At 34.3% G+C, this 16,839-nt stretch overlaps 1 protein-coding gene across 2 annotated transcripts in view; it reads left to right on the top strand.

The window, feature by feature from the left end:
* LOC126830050 (etoposide-induced protein 2.4 homolog) overlaps window positions 1-16,839 on the top strand; it is a 36,347-nt gene that overhangs the window by 6,219 nt on the left and 13,289 nt on the right. The window contains exons 2-8 of one of the 2 annotated variants that reach the window (XM_050560267.2): window positions 1,726-1,962; window positions 5,683-5,746; window positions 7,247-7,313; window positions 8,142-8,266; window positions 9,697-9,813; window positions 13,912-14,023; window positions 15,392-15,503. In XM_050560267.2, the coding sequence (XP_050416224.1) occupies window positions 1,769-1,962; window positions 5,683-5,746; window positions 7,247-7,313; window positions 8,142-8,266; window positions 9,697-9,813; window positions 13,912-14,023; window positions 15,392-15,503 (791 nt within the window). In that variant the 5' untranslated portion in view covers window positions 1,726-1,768. Of the gene's footprint in view, window positions 1-1,725; window positions 1,963-5,682; window positions 5,747-7,175; window positions 7,314-8,141; window positions 8,267-9,696; window positions 9,814-13,911; window positions 14,024-15,391; window positions 15,504-16,839 lie in introns of those variants that run through there. The other variant, XM_050560268.2, reaches the window with a different exon arrangement.

The raw sequence follows: 16,839 nt of genomic DNA on the forward strand, positions 1-16,839 counted from the left end.
CGATATTGGCATGTATCAGCCCATAACTTCATGGACTGGCCCATGATTGGTCGAAAAATCCCGTTTTGATGAAACTCGAAATGCATGTTTATAACCCAAAGATTTTGGTTCCTTTCGATATTTGTGCATATCGGACCCTAACTTCCTGAATTATGGCCCCTGATTGTATAAAAAAATCACGTTTTTAGCTTGTTGACCCTCTAGAGGTCACAATTTTTATCTGATTTTAAAAATCGTTTAAATGTATCCCCGACAAAATGGCCGCCCCTTGTATGCAAATAGTATAAAAGTATGTACAGTAGAATCTGTATGAGCAGCCACTCCTATTCAGCGACATCTCCTTGTAAGCGGTCACGATAAATTCCCCCCGTAAAAATTCTGTTGTTTCATCTCTTTATTCAACGGTCACTCCTCTAACGCGGCCAGCGGTCACTATTTTACTAATAAATTCAACAAAACATAGCCCATTCAACGGCCATTGTTGAATGATACCATCTTGTCGTTCTTTGCAACATCCCCCGCTAATCCTGTGAGTAGTAGTTAATTAACTGGACCCCCACTGATCAGGTAAAAAGAAATGTAAAAATAACAATCAACCCAGGATTATCTACTAATTAATCTTTTGTTTTATTAAACGACTAACTTGATCATTGTTTTCATGCGTAACGACACATTATTTGATACTGATTGAATAAAATAAAAGTACTGAGTTTTGTCACGATCATCTAGTATCTCTTTTCCATTGCCACTTTATTGTTAAACAGACGTTTTAGCGCCTCCTATAACATTACATACAGAGTTACACCCCCTGTAAATAGGTGATAAAATGGTAGACAGTAGTATTGAAGGTTGGTACAAAATGACAAGTTTACAGAAGTTTTGTCCGAGATTTGAGTAAAGAATTTTCGTTTGGCGCAAGATTCAGCAACAGTCAAATTTTCCGCTTCCACTGAATTTAAGCGAAATATTTAATTTATGTCAGCACAAAAAGCACCAAGATTTTATTAAGAGGCCACTCCCGTTAAGTTATGTCAGAGATTTGAGTAAAGAATTTTCGTTTGCCGCAAGATTCAGCGAAGGTCAAATTTACCGCTTCCAATGCATCCAAACGTAATATTTAATTTATGTCAGCACAAAAAGCACCAAGATTTTATTAAGAGGCCGCTCCCTTTAAGCGGTCAGTTGTGAAAATTCACTTGGGTGGCTGCTTAATGCAAATTCTACTGTAATAGCAAGGTTGTGGACTCTCTAGAACAGTGGTTCTCAACCTTGGAAAACATGAAAAAATAGCGGCACACCTGGCTAAATATAAAAAATATTTGAATTCTGCAAATAAAAACATGGCTATTCATAGACGGTATACACCCTAGACAGACTAGTCATAGACACACAGAATGACTGAAGGTAAACTAAATAAAGATAAACACAGCTATGAACTTATCAGTAGACACCAGTGAATACGCAATTGGGATCACATGATTTTTCACATTTTCTTAGTGTGCCGTTCACATTTCGCGGCACACTTAGGAAGATATCGCGACACACTGGTTGAGAATCACTTCTAGAATGTCACAATTTTGAACCGATTTTGTTGAAACTTAAAATATATCTTTATATGCAGTCTTTTCCTGTTCATATTTAGTGTGTGCCTAAGCATATTTTAAAATGCCTTTCCTTGACATTATTTGTTTTTAATTTTCCAAAAATTTTGTTTTATCTTTACAGTGAGAAAAATAGTCAACTTCTGGAAATTGAAGCGGTTATCAAAATGTCAGATACATTTCAAAATATTATTTCCAACTTGGTATGGGGTTTCAGAGATAGCATCTTTGGAATGTTTAAAGCATTCAAGCTTGATTCTGAAATCCCGACAGAACATAGTTCGAGAACTGTTGAACCTATGACAGCACTTGCTAAACGGAGAGCAGAAAAATCTAAACATAAAGATACAGTAAAAGAAAGGTTTCTGTATTTTATTAATCTTCAAATATTAATAGTCATTGAGTTTTGTTAGTTTTTGGACAGTTTTCATGTGGACATATATTGTTGTCGCCCAAGTCCCTCTATCTGTTCACAGTTAGTTTGTGGACACTCTACAGGTCACAATTTTTATCTGATTTTGATGAAACTTGAAATAAAGATTTATCTCCGAAGGATCTTGGTTCCTTTTGATATTGGCATGTATCGGACCGTACCCTCATTGATTATTATAGTCACTTATATTACGAAATAATCACAGTTTTAGATTGTGGACACTCTTAGAGGCCACAATTTTTTATCCGATTTTGATGAAACTGAAATTGTATGTTTACAACCCAAAGATCTTGGTTCCTTTTGATATTCTCACATATCAGATCGTAACCTCGTCAATTTTAGACCCTGCTGATTGTACGAAAAATTGCGTTTTAAAAAAACGTTCAAATATATCACCTGTCACACCCTAATGAAGGTTGAGTTTGAATTTCGTGAAAATTGGACCGAAACTACTCGACAAAATTGTCGCTTTTCACATCGTAAATTTGGTCGTCGCTGAAATTTGTTATTGGAACGAAAATTCTTTGACTCAAATCTCTGATATAAATTCTATAATCGTGTCTATTTCTACCATTTATTACTGACTACCTTTAAATATTCGATAATATTTATCCATTTTTATACGCCCACATTTTCATGTGGACTTATATTGTCGTCGCCCCTGTACAGGTCACAATTTTTATTCGATTTTGACGAAACTTAAAATATAGGTGTATCTCCCAAATATCTTAGTTTCTCTACTATTGGCATAAAATGGACCATAACTTCATGGATTATGGCCCCCGATTGTACGAAATATCATGTTTTTAGCTTGTGAACACCTACAGGTCACAATTTTCATCTGATTTTGATGGAACTTGAAAAGCATGTTTATAACCAAAGGATCTTGGTTCCTTTCGATATTCGTGCATATCGGATCGTAACTTTCTGAATTATGGCCCTTGATTTTACGAAAAATCACATTTTTAGCTTGTGATCCCTCTAGTGTCATGATATTTATCCAATTTAAAAAAACATTTGAATATATCACCATTACACCCTTATGATGGTTGAGTTCGAATTTCATACAAATCGGACCAAAACTGCCGGACAAAATGGCCGTCCTCGTACGCAAATATTCTAAATACACAGTTTTTATACGCCCACATTGAAATGTGGTCGTATATTGTCGTCGCCCCCGTCCGTCCGTCCGGCGTCCACAATTGCTTGTGGACGCTCTAGAGGCTAAAGTTAATATCCGATTGACTTTAAATTTATACACAGTGTTTAAGGTCATGAGACGAAGAAGCCTATTGATTTTCAGCGATTTCTGATAATTACTGCCAGAGTTATGGCTCTTGATCACTTAAAAAAAATCTTGTGGACTCTCTAGAGGCCAAAGTTAATATCCTATTGACTTTAAATTTATACACAGTGCTTAAGTTCAGGAGACGAAGAAGCCTATTGCTTTTCAGTGATTTTCGATAACTACTGCCAGAGTTATGGCCCTTGATCACTTCAAAAAAACTTGTGGATGCTCTATAGGCTAAAGTTAATATCTGATTGACTTTAAATTTATACACAGTGTTTGACTTTGAGGTCACGAGGCGAAGAATCCTATTGATTTTCAAAGATTTCTGATAATTACTGCCAAAGTTATGGCCCTTGATCACTTTGAAAAATCTTGTGGGCACTCTAGAGGCCAAAGTTAATATCCGATTGACTGCAGATTGATACACAGAGTTTAAGATCTTGAGACGAACAAGTATATTGATTTTCAATGAATTTTTAAATTCATGAGGCTGACCTTAAAAATATCTTTGTTTCACCAAACCCGACCCACAATCGAGGAGAAGGGTCGGTAGGTCGGGGTTTTTTTCAGATTTTTTTTTAAGAGCTAATTTGACAGCTTGATAATTTTCCGGGTGCAAACATTTGTCTTCTTTTATTGTCAAACAAATCAATGACATCGGGATTTTTCGTGATGCACGACTCGCACATGAATTGCCAGAAACTGACGTTTGAAACTCCCTCAACACTTTTTTTAACGATCGTGCGGGTTGTGCCTTCATTATTCTCGAAAACGGATATTCAATATCCGTTTTCGAGAAAAATAGAGGCACAATCATTTCGTGGGAATGGACGTGCTTTCGTCTACAACCATTTTGTTGAGAAGCGAAACCTATGATGCTTTCGTCTTGATCAACCAGTTTCAATAATGAATCAAACCATAGCCATAGTAAAGGGAAATAACTCTCGTGATATATTTCAGGTTGACACACAAAATAAAATAAAAAGATCGCGGAAAAGTGCAATAAAATAAGTTAAGTCGGGGGTGGTTTTAGTTAGTCGGTCGCGTTAGGCGAAACAAAGATATTTTTAAGGTCAGCCTGATACAGTATTAAAAGTTTTGTATACAAAACGTTAGCATGGGGCAGAACTTTATAAAAACCAAACAAATTCTAATGGTTTTCTGAGTTGTTGCTCTTAATCAGATTTTAGTGTATTATAAATGTTTCATTACCGAAAAAAGTAAAAATATGCGACAACTCTTGTTGACTGCCCGGACGATTTAGCTGCTGTGGGCGTATGTTTCGTTGCCTGGCAACCTATCTTTCAAGGTTGTGGAACCTCTAGAGGACACAATTTAGATCCAATTTTCATGAAACTTTAAATATAACTTTATATCACAAAGATCTTGTTTCTTGTTGAAAGAAGTCACAATAATTATCTGATTTATCGGATCATAACTTCCTGAATTATGGCCCTTGATCGTACTAAAAATAGTAGAGGTCACAATTCTTATCTGATTGAAAAAAACGTTTGAATATATCACTGTTAAACCCTAATAATGGCTGAGTTTGAATTTCGTGAAAATCGGACCAAAACTGCCGGACAAAATGGCCGCCCCTCGTATGAAAATAGTGTAAATATATGGTATCAAGGTTGTGGACCCTCTAGAAGCCACAATGTTGATCCGATATTGATGAAACTTGAAATATGTCTTTATAACCCAAAGATCTTGGTTTCTGTCGATATTCGCGCACATTAGATTGTAACTTCCTGAATTACAGCCCTTGATTTTACGAAAAATAGCTTTTTGTTTAGCTTGTTCTCTATCCATCTCTTGCAAAATGTGGGCGTATCCTGCCTGGCAGCCGCTGGATTTCCATAAGTATACAGTGTTTTTGTGAAATTTTATCCAATTTTAAAAAAACCTCTAAATATATCATCATTGCACTGAAACCGTCCAACAAAATGGCTGCTCCCCATATGCAAATACTGTAGAAGTATGTAATACTAAGGTTGTGGACCCGCTAAACGTCACAATTTTTATCTGAAACTTAAAACATATGTTTATATCCCAAAGATCTGCGTTCTTTTTGATACTTGAGTGTATAGGACCGTAACTTCCTGGATTATGGACCCCGATTGTACGAAAAATCACTTTTTTTTTAGCTGTCCATCTCTGTGGGTGTATCTTGCATGACAACCGATTGTTAGTTTGGGTACAAGGTAAAAAAGCACACAAGTACTGAAAAGTATGATTATCCCACCATCGTCCTAAAAACTAAATAATACTGTCCAATTTTGGTTGCTTTTATAAACATATTATTCCAGAGAAATAGAGATTTTTTATTCATTATTTTTCATTTTTTTTTTTTTTAGCAATGAACCAAAAGTAACTCAGAGGATTGCTTTATGTTGTGCATGGAATGGTGGTGTTTGTTTGGTATGTTGGATATGAATTCTAAATCGTTTCCAGGGATTGCTCATATTCAGTGGGCTATTAAATTGGGTGGTGTGGTTCTTCTTTTCCACTCTTTGATACACAACAATGCTATGCAATGGATTTTATTATCACAGTCACACTCCTAGCTTCAAGTATCAGTAACTGTTATGTGATGGTTTGGTTCTTAGAAGTGTAATAACTTTAAAGCGCGTAATAACCTTAAAATCAACGATAATGGGTCAAAAAGTACATGTTAATGTAATATGAATGTTTGAAAGTGATTTATATTCAATTTTAATATGCCCACATTTTCATGTGAACGTATTATGCTGTCGCCCCCTTCCGTCCGTCCGTGTGGACGTCTGTCCGTCCACGATTTTGACGAAACTTGAAATTTCGATTTATCTTTAAAAGATCTCGTTTCCTTCCAATATTGGCATTTATCAGATCGAAACTTCATGGATTATGGCCCCTGATTGTACGAAAAATCACGTTTTTAGCTTGGTAAACTCTAGAGGTCACAATTTTCATCCGATTTTGATGAAACTTGAAATGCATGTTTATGACCCAAAGATCTTGGTTCCTTTTGATATTCGGGCATATCGGATTGTAACTTCCTGAATTATGGCCCCGGATTGTATGAAAAATCATGTTTTTAGCTTGTGGTCCCTCTAGAGGTCACAATTATTATTCGATTTAAAGAGACGTTCAAATATATCACTGTTACACCGTAATGTTTATGGAGTTTGAATTTTGTGAAAATCGGCCAAAACTGTCAGACAAAATGGTCGACCCTTGTACGCAAATAGTGTATAGCATTTGATATATCAAGCTTGTGGACCCTCTAGAGGCCACAATTTTGATCCAATTTTGATGAGAGTTGAAATACATGTTTATAACCCAAAGATTGTGGTTCCTTTTGATATTTGCGCGTATTGGATCGTAACTTCCTGAATTATGGCCCTTGAATGTACAAAAAATCATGTTTTTAGCTTGCCGTCCATGTAGAGGTCACAATTTTTATCCGATTTAACAAAACATGGAAATATATTACCATTATACACTAAGATCTTGGTTTCTTTTTGATAAACGCGTATATCCGATCGTAACTTCCTGGATTAAGGCTCCTAATTGTTCGAAAAAAAGCATTTTTAGCTTGAGGATTCTCTAGAGGTCACAATTTTTTTTTCCGATTTTAAAAAACGTTTAAATATTCGGGAAAATCGAAATAAAACTGCCCAACAAAATGGCCGCTCTTTGTACGCAAATTGTGTAAAAGTATGTAAAAGAGGTCACAATTTTTATCAGATTCTGATGAAACTTAAAACATATCTCAAAGATCTCAGTCCTTTTTGATATTTGCGCATTTCAGACCATAACTTTCTGGATTATTGCCCCTAATTGTACAAAAAATCCCATTTGTTTTTAGCTTGTTCTCTATCCATCTCTTGCAAAATGTGGGCATATACTGCCTGGCAGCCGCTGGTTTGTATTTTTCAGATGAGTATATTTATATTTAATTATTGTGTTTTACCAATTATATTTTGGGTGACAGAAATTGTCTCAGGTAAATAAGATTTGTGTTAATTAATTCACACACCATAAATTGGTAGGGGGGTTGGATGGCCGAATGATTAGCATGTGCGGCATGCGCGCTGTATCATATGGTTTGTCATTGAGTCAACTGGCAGGAGTTTCGATTCCCCGGTTGTACGTGACAAGGAGTAGGGTCGCCTGTCCAACCTCGTGGGTTTTCTCCAGGTCTTCCAGTTTGCTTCCATTGCTAAATACCCCTACGTGCATGCGAATTATTGAAATAAAATTGAACCATGTGTTGGTCCCGAAATGACCTAGTTTGTGTCGAGTGGACGTTAAACCCATTTCTCTCTCTCTCCATAAATTGGTGAGTGGGGTATAATATGGTTGCGAGTGAAAGGGAAATTAGAAGAAACAGTAGATAAATATGTAGGTATGTAGGTGCTACTGTACTAATAAGTACCTGTAATATAAAAGTTAAAGATTTCATAGCACCATCTTTATTGATTTAGAATTGCCAATCAATGACTAAATGATCATTTCTATTCATGACCATCAAGATCAAGATGGTATAAAACCTACGTTGTTTGTGTTAATTGTTCTAATTGGTATCTAAAGAACACTTTTGACTATTTTGAGCCCTTATTTTTGTTAGATTTAGATGAAGAAAATGATTAACTGCTCTCTGGTGCACTGCAGCGTTAAGTCATTTCACTGTTAATGTTTGAAAATCAAACCGTGATCAGTTCTATATTTTGATATATTTTTAAGGATATTTTGCTTATATCTTACCCCTTAGTCTGTTTACATAAGAAAGTATGATGGAGTATAATAAATGTTTCTTCTGATATTTTGACAGCCAGAGCCGGCAGTTCTAACACAGTATGGTCTTGGCTGTCCGTCTTGCTATCTGCAACATTTGACGCTCTTTGGATTCTACCGTTATTTGTTCTTTCAAAAATAGTCAACTGTTTCTGGTTTCAGGTATAGTATGTCTTGTAAACTCATGACTTTTTTGTGGGAGGGGTAGGTAATACTGAACTGCAAAATTTGTCATAAAAATCATATTTCGTGACAGGACCCATTTAATGCATTCATTCACAGACATCAGTCTTCTATATTTGTATCAAAGGGAGGTAACATATCATATGGTTCACTAATGTACCGGTAATATTAATATCACCTGGCCGTATAATTGTAGAGGAATGCACACTTTTAATAAACCTTTGGTCACTGATGTTTGATACAATTTGCAAACGCCTTTTACGGTACAGTCTATATAGTGACCTTGCGTGAATATGTCTCAACAAATTATGAATGAAATTGGTGTAAAATACGTATTACAAACACTAGCTTTGAGTACATACCACTTTTATATTATGGTCATATTGTGTGCTTCTCACGCTTCAAATGCTGGGAGAAAAAAAATAATAAATATATAATTGTATCTTCTTTGAGCGGCATTTAGCAGTTGACATGTGTAATAAATACTGTATATAATTGTAGAGGGATGCACACTTCTAATAAACAGGTCGTCACTGTGACGTCACTGACGTTTGGGATAATTGTAAAAGCATATTAAGGGATGGTCTATTTTTGTGACATTGCATGAAAATGTCTTGGATTATGAATTAAATTGGTGTAAAATGTATATAGTAAACACTAGATTTGAGTACATACCACTTTTACATGGTCATTTTATGTGCTTGTTTTACCACAAATGCTGGGAAATAAATAACAAATATATTACCGTATTTAAAATGAAAAACTCTAAGGAAAGCAAATATCAATGACACAAGAAAATACTGTGTATTCTAATATAATATATGGGTTTTCTAATTCTAATAAAGGTATGGCAGTGAATGTTATGGCTTGCATAATCTAGTATTTCACATTATTTTTAGAGAAAATATTGTGAGGAACTGAGAAAGGAATTTCAGGTGGAATAACCTCTCCATGGCAAGCAGTCTATGTGGATTATAAAATGTTTTCTTGTTTCGGTGTGAAATTGTGTTTTGATATTAAGTTTGGGCAAATTTTCCTTCATAGCTCACTGCATGGTGTATTTCCATTTTCTTAAGTCCAATGGCACTGAAAAATAGGTAGTTAAACTCTTGCCTCAACTGTCCCAGAACACCACTGTGTAATGTGATTGGTCCTTTGATAACTAACTATGACAGGTTAGTTACTAAGTGATGAAAAAATATATATCTTTTATTTAACATTTACTTTTATTTAGATACATGTAGGTTTTTAAAATATTAATTTATTAGTTCAGTTAGTGGTATGCAATTTTGACCCACAAACTCCACAAGAAAAATAGAATCTGACCGACTAAACCAGGTATTATTATTTGGGGTCTAATTTAATTTCTTGTTACAGTATTCATTATTTGATATAACATTATATTATAGGATATAGCAGATGCCGCTTATTTAAAAACAAGAGGTAAACCACAGTTACCTAGCATAAGTAGATTTATAGCTGATATGTCTTTTAGTTTATTATTACAAGCTCTATTCTTAATACAGGTAATATACTATATAATTATTATTTACCCTCCCCACTCACTACCAACAAAATATGTATCTTTGTTAACCCCTCCAATAATAGAATTTCTTACTTAAAATTCGTGCAAAACAAGCAGATCATTTTTCAAGAAACCTTCATGCAGTAGAATACAATTTTCCTGGAACTTGCTCTGTGAGTCATAAAAATTATTATTTTAATTTTTAATAATAATTTTTATGACCCACAGCATGGCTAATTCCATTTGATTCAGTGAACTTAAATTGCACATAGAGTGATCTCCCCCTTGACTATTATGCATTGCATATTAACTTGCTTATCAGTAAGTTATCTCCCCCTATTTGCATATATGCCAGCTACTTTCAAACAGATTCTGTCTCACAGTCCCATAAAAAAACCTCTTTGCAGGAATTATCAGTGAGATGAAAATCATCTGTGTAGCAGATTTCTTCAATCAGTAACAATAACTGATTCCTTTATTTGTGTCTCATCCAAATTCTTCAAATCTTTGTTGCGGATCAACTTAATGTAGCAAAGATCTCTATGTTAAGATTATACTTGGATTGTAGGTAAGATTAGATAAAGAACTGACAGTTCTTGCTATAAGTTAAAAGAAAAATAGATCATGTAAACAAAATATGCTGAAAATTTCAGTCAAATTGTTTCACTCTGAACCAAGCGATTCCATTTGAGGCTAGTCTCGGTCGTCATTATCTGACCAACAATGCACAGTACTGCATAGTACTGCATAATTAATATGAACAATGCACTAACTGTTCACGTATACAACACCATCTTAACGAAAAAGATTTGATGCCGATGGCAGTGGGTTGGAAAGTCTCAAACCTGATCTTAAAGATGAATTATGTAAAGAGCTTGTTTCTGGCTTCAATCATATATGGGTCATTCTCAAAATATGGCCACATTTAGACCTTGAAAAATTAAAAAATACAAAGCGTCTAAATGAATAATTTTTGTATTCTATGCAATGCTCAGCACATTGAGAAGTGCTGTTATGATGATTTGCACACAGTAAGTAAATAAGATATTTTGATAATAAGGTTTTTGATTTATCCACTTGAAAAAAATGTGGTGTAACGAGCATAAATGTTTATATTTTCACACTTTTAAGTAAATAAAAAAAAGATTTTCCACTGTTGTCATTATCCATATTTTTTCTCTTTTTAATTGTGAGTTTACTTATTTAATTATTTTCACAATTTAATCCTGGGTTTGTCAAAGATGTATGTTACACCACTGATATGTGTGTTACACCAATGACAAGATCTGTTACACCACTGATTCTCTTGCAAATTACTGAAGATAAAAGCCAAATAAACTGTCATATAAAGATTAAAATGATTTAGCTGTCATTATTAAAGAACAGGTTTTTAAACATTTGGATTTGCAAAACAAATCATCTGAATATGAAACAATATCATGTAAAACTACAAAGAATACTGTTACACCAATGACTTATTTTGTTACACCACTGATTTTTCTTTACATAGATACAAATAAAATGCCTCTTTTGCTAATCATCAAAATCAAAAAGGCTTAATAGTAAAGTCTGAACATGAATTTTTGAAAAAGTTTAAACAAATATTAACTTTTATGAAATGAAAATATTGTGGTAATGTTGTACACCAATTTGTCAATGGCGTAACATATCTAGCAAACTTTAGCACATAAAATGTTGCAACATTACTTTTATAGTATGTCTCTTTAATAAAAGAATAAAATAAACAATCTGAAAGAAAATACTCTTGATAGATGTATTGCAAACCAATTCAGTTTTGCAAAAAAATTGCCTAAAAGGAAAGTTTTGTCAGTGGTGTAACAAAACCTGTCAATGGTGTAACATTTTTAGTGTTACACCACTGACTGTTACACCACTGACCCATTCATACTTTTATGAACATTTATAACAATAAATGCTCCCTAAATACTGACCACATGGCATAAAGGATGATGTTTCAATAGTTTTAATTTGCTTAAAATAAAAAATGTTTTAAATTAGTTCATATGAACATGTAATCAGTGTTACACCACTGACACAATAAAAAGTTATGGTGAATAATAGACTTATCTAATTGCGTGGAACTTCTACAGGAATTCAAATTTGACCTCCTCAAAACTTCAGCCATGAGCAGGAAGTCATCAGCAAAAGGAGCAGTCAGTATTTCATATAATTTTCAAGGGAGATAATTATTTAATGTCATAATTTTAGAGTTCGTTACACCACTGACCGTGAAATTTTGGACAGTCATTAATTGTGTGATTAATATTGGATTTTCATAATTTTTCCTAGTATATCTGTTAGTTATGTGTTTGTTATACTCGTATTTTATTTCAAATGCCAAAAAAATATTAAAAAGGTCTTGGAATTAACATTTTATTGTTCTGCAAAGTCATTTCCGTGTATACTGACGGTGGTTTTTCTCCTGAACTGATGATAAAAAACCCTATTTTCTCAAAAAATTGTTTACACATATACCATTTTACAACTTTAAGAGAAACAAAATATCTTCTTCTTAATGATATGACCTTTGAAAAAATGTTAAAATAAATATTTTCAGAGCTTTGTGCTACTGACTGAAATTTGGGCAAATTTTGAGAATGACCCATATAAATTATTATTTAGACAATTATTCACATAACAAGCCCACAATCAACTCTCTATGTAGTGGATTAGACAATGTCTGCCATATCTTCATTAAACGTTGAAATGGAAAAAAAAGACTTTATTTTGTTAAGTAAATTGGTACTTGACAATCAGGACTGTTTATGCTATTTCTTGTCAACACTTCAAACATTCAGAATGTTGTTCAGAATGTTTGTAATTTGACAGAAATTTTCAATATATTCATTTTTTATTATCTATTTTAAAAGAATTACTGCAAGAACAACCAGCTCTTTATCTAACTCTTACATAATGGAGCTTTAATGGTAGAAATAAAACTTTCAGTTTGTTTAACAATGGGGATACTCGATTGTATGTCCCAAAATGGAATTCTCACAATCTCAAAAATAACGACAATCGAGAGGAAAAGGGGATTTGGGGCTACAACACATGCACTGACTGGATAAAAAGTATTTCAACCAACCATCAAACAAAATTACATCACAATTCCACTCGCACTACCTCAGTTTTCTGGACTGATAGAACTGTCACAGGACTGAATTCCGTGTCACTCGTTTGCAATTCCATCAATTTGGAATGTTTAGGACTGACAATCAATTCCAGTTCAATTACTAAATGCCATCGACACAATTTGTCCTACAAGGGTTTGTATTGTTTGGTCCTCTATTGTTCATACATATACAACACCTCTAGGATCACTTAGTTCTATGCTGATGTTTACAGTTGTATATTCCCACAAAGTTTTTTTTTTATTCAAAATCAGATTAATAATTATGCCACTTTTTGCCAAAATCTGTCAACACTGCTTGTAATGCTTGTCAGCAGGATAGAGGCCGAGGTTTATGATAAGACGAGGGCCCTATTTCTTTTCGTCAAACCTTTCTGAAAACCTTCAGAACGTGTTAGAACCTACAGTTTTTGACAGATTTTTATCAAATTTGGTCTAAAGCATTGAGGTCATGAGAGGTTAAACCCATATGTTATTCAGCGTTGCACACCCTTCTTTTCCAGAGGTATGCCTCCTTTTCCGAATAGATTGTGAAAGTGATAGAGACTTAAAACCTTTTTTTGTTGACAAAGCTGCTGTGTGGACATATTCCACGCTTTGTGTGTCCATCTTGATGGCTGTTATGGATGTTAGGAAGGATTTTGTCAGAATAATCAGATCCTATTTTTCTCAAAATCCTGAGATGGGGTTTTCTCATAGATTAAATCCTCAACACTTCATTTATGTTCTCTTGATGTGGTAATAAAATCACCAGGGAACTCATTACAAAACGATAAACAAACTGTGCAGTTTTACAAGAGGAATTAGCCTTGAGTAAGATTGACAACTAAAATCACTAAAAAGAGTTTGTGTGTTTTGGGGTTTTTTTTGGCTGAGGGTTTGTATTTTATGATGTTTTGCATAGATAAATAAAATAAGTAATTCTATCACTATTTCTGTTATTTCCAGGCCATGTTGATCAAATTATTACCGATATGGGGAATTGGACATCTGATTAGTCTTGTACATATCTGTTTACTTTATGCTTTATATGCATTTGAATACAAGTGGTTCAATATGGGTAAATTTTAGCTTTTAAAGTTTTGTATTTACTGTAATTTCAAAAATATACACAAATGTTATACACATTTAGATTATAGTCTGATGTCATTTAAGAAAAAATCTGTATGCAGAGGGGATGACTATTTAGTGTCGATTATGAGGATGATAGATCTATGAAATTGATTTATTTCCAAAATGTCAAAATTGCTACACCCTCAGTGTACCACCCCGATATTTTATAACATAACTAAGTACATTCGGAAATTCTAGAGATAAGTGAATTGTTAGTAAAGCTTTATAGAATTTCTATCCGGTTATTGGATTTGCAAGTCAGAATACATATCCTGTATAGCTCAACAATACACATTTATGTCAACCCACTTCAGGATGCATTTCTTTTTTGTCTTATGGTACATAATAACCAGTTAGTTAACTATATGTAATTTATTGTCCTCCGCCTTTCGAAGAAAGCAGGGAACTATTAAAATGGGTCTGTTTGTCCATCTGTCTATCACACTTTTTGGGACACAATAACTCTTCTTCTATTTGAGCTAGAATGTTCAAACTTGGTGTAGGTGTTCATTAGGTGAATGCCTTGATGGAGTTTGAAGATCAGCATTTACTGCTGAGGGTAAGCAGAGGTAAACAGTTTGATTGGTTGATGCTTTAGGACACGATAACTGGTTCGAATTAAGGAAGAGTGATGAAACTAGTTTCATTATATCATTATTTTGACTAAGTTTAATAATGAGCATTTTCTGCTCAGAGTAAGCAGAGCGATAAGTAATTTGATCGGTTGAGACTTCGGAGCTCGATAACTTTGATTCTAATTGAGTGAGAGTGGTGAAACGCCGTGTATAGTTTCATTACATCAATACCTTGAGTAAGTTCAATGATGATCATTTTCTGCTTTGGCTAAGTTGATACTTCAGTGTGATTGGTCGAGACTTTTGAACACAATAACTCTTCTTCTATTTGAAGTAGAATGTTCATACTTGGTGTAAGTGTTTATTACAGGTGACAGTGTTCAATCATGCACATTTTCCACTAATTTGATTGGTTGAAACTGTGGTTCTAACATACCAACACCTTGACTAAGTTTGATAATGAGAATTTTCTGCTTAGGCTAAGTAGCGATAAGCAATTTGATTGGTCAAGACTTTGGAACATAACAACTCTGATTTTATTTGCGGTAGAATGTTTAAACTTGACTGAGCTGAGTTTGATCGTGAACATTTTCTGCTCGGACCAAGATTAGATAATCAGTTTGAATGCTCGCTACTTTTCAAAAAGATAAATGTACAATTAATTAGTATGTGTCATCTATTTATTTTGGGATATTGACGGAGGACATCAGCCTCATTGTTGGCTTGTTTTTTCTGTTTAGGTCTAGAAGTGCACACAAGATTAGCTCACATTGAAACCAATTGGGCATACTTTTGTGGATTTGGTTTGCCTTTAGCTGTAGTAACATCCCTCCCATCTTCTAATTTTCAAAGGTAAGCAACTTGATCAATATTAATACTAATATGGAAGTCAATGAAATGGAGAGATGTCTGTATACATTATAACATAGTGTATACTGTATAGTGATGTGTGATATAAAGTATATTAGAGATTCTATGTGTAATGTATATTGTGTATGTGTGTGTGAAATGAATGAATGTGGATGAACATTTAGACAAAGAGACATAGTATGTACATATATTTAAATGAGTCATTTCAGTCGGTCTGGTCGATTTGTCCAGTTGAATGGCCTGGCGGTGCAACTCTTCCTTGAGGCTTGTTGGTGAGTGTAGGGCCTGGTCCAATCTTCCTTCCATTTCTTCTTCTAGTACAGTATGGTAGTTGATTTCATCTTTACTTCTGTTTGTTCGTTCGTTCCTTTTGTTATGCGCCCACATTTTCATGTGGATGTATATTGTCTTCGCCCCTGTCCGTCCGTCCGTCCACAATTGTTTGTGGATTATGGCCCCTGATTGTACGAAAAATCATGTTTTTAGCTTGTGAACACTGTAGAGGTCACAATTTTTATCCGATTTATTTTAAACTTGAAATGTATGATTATAACCCAAATATCTTAGTTCCTTTCGATATTCGCGCATATCGGACCGTAACTTCCTGAATTATGGCCCCTGATTGTACGAAAAATCGCGTTTTTAGCTTGTGGACCCTATAGAGGTCATAATTTTTATCCGATTTAAAAAAACGTATTAATATATCACCGTTCAACCCTAAGGACGGCTGAGTTCGAATTTCGTGAAAATCGGCCCAAAACTGACAGACAAAATGGCCACCATTCGTTCTAAAATAGCGTAAAAATATGGTATATCAAGGTTGTGGGCCCTATAGAGGTCACAATTTTTATCTGATTTTGTTGAAACTTGAAATGTAAGTTTATATCCCAAAAATCTCGGTTCCTTTCGATATTTGCGCATATCAGACCGTAACTTCCTGAATTATGGCCCCTGATTGTACGAAAAATCACGTTTTTAGCTTGTTGACCCTATAGAGGTCATAATTATTATCTGATTTAAAAAAACCTATAATTATAACACTGTTACACCCTAAAGACGGTTGAGTTCGAATTTCGTGAAAATCGGCCCAAAACTGACAGACAAAATGGCCGCCCTTCGTTCTGAAATAGCGTAAAAATATGGTATATCAAGGTTGTGGACCCTATAGAGGTCACAATTTTAATCCTATTTTGATGAAACTTGAAATGTAAGTTTATAACCCAAAGATCTTGGTTCCTTTCGATATTCGCGCATATCGGAGCTTAACTTCCTGAATTATGGCCCCTGATCGTACGAAAAATTGCGATTTTAGCTTGTG

Source organism: Patella vulgata, chromosome 8 (assembly GCF_932274485.2).
Source record: "Patella vulgata chromosome 8, xgPatVulg1.2, whole genome shotgun sequence".
Taxonomy (NCBI): domain Eukaryota; kingdom Metazoa; phylum Mollusca; class Gastropoda; family Patellidae; genus Patella; species Patella vulgata.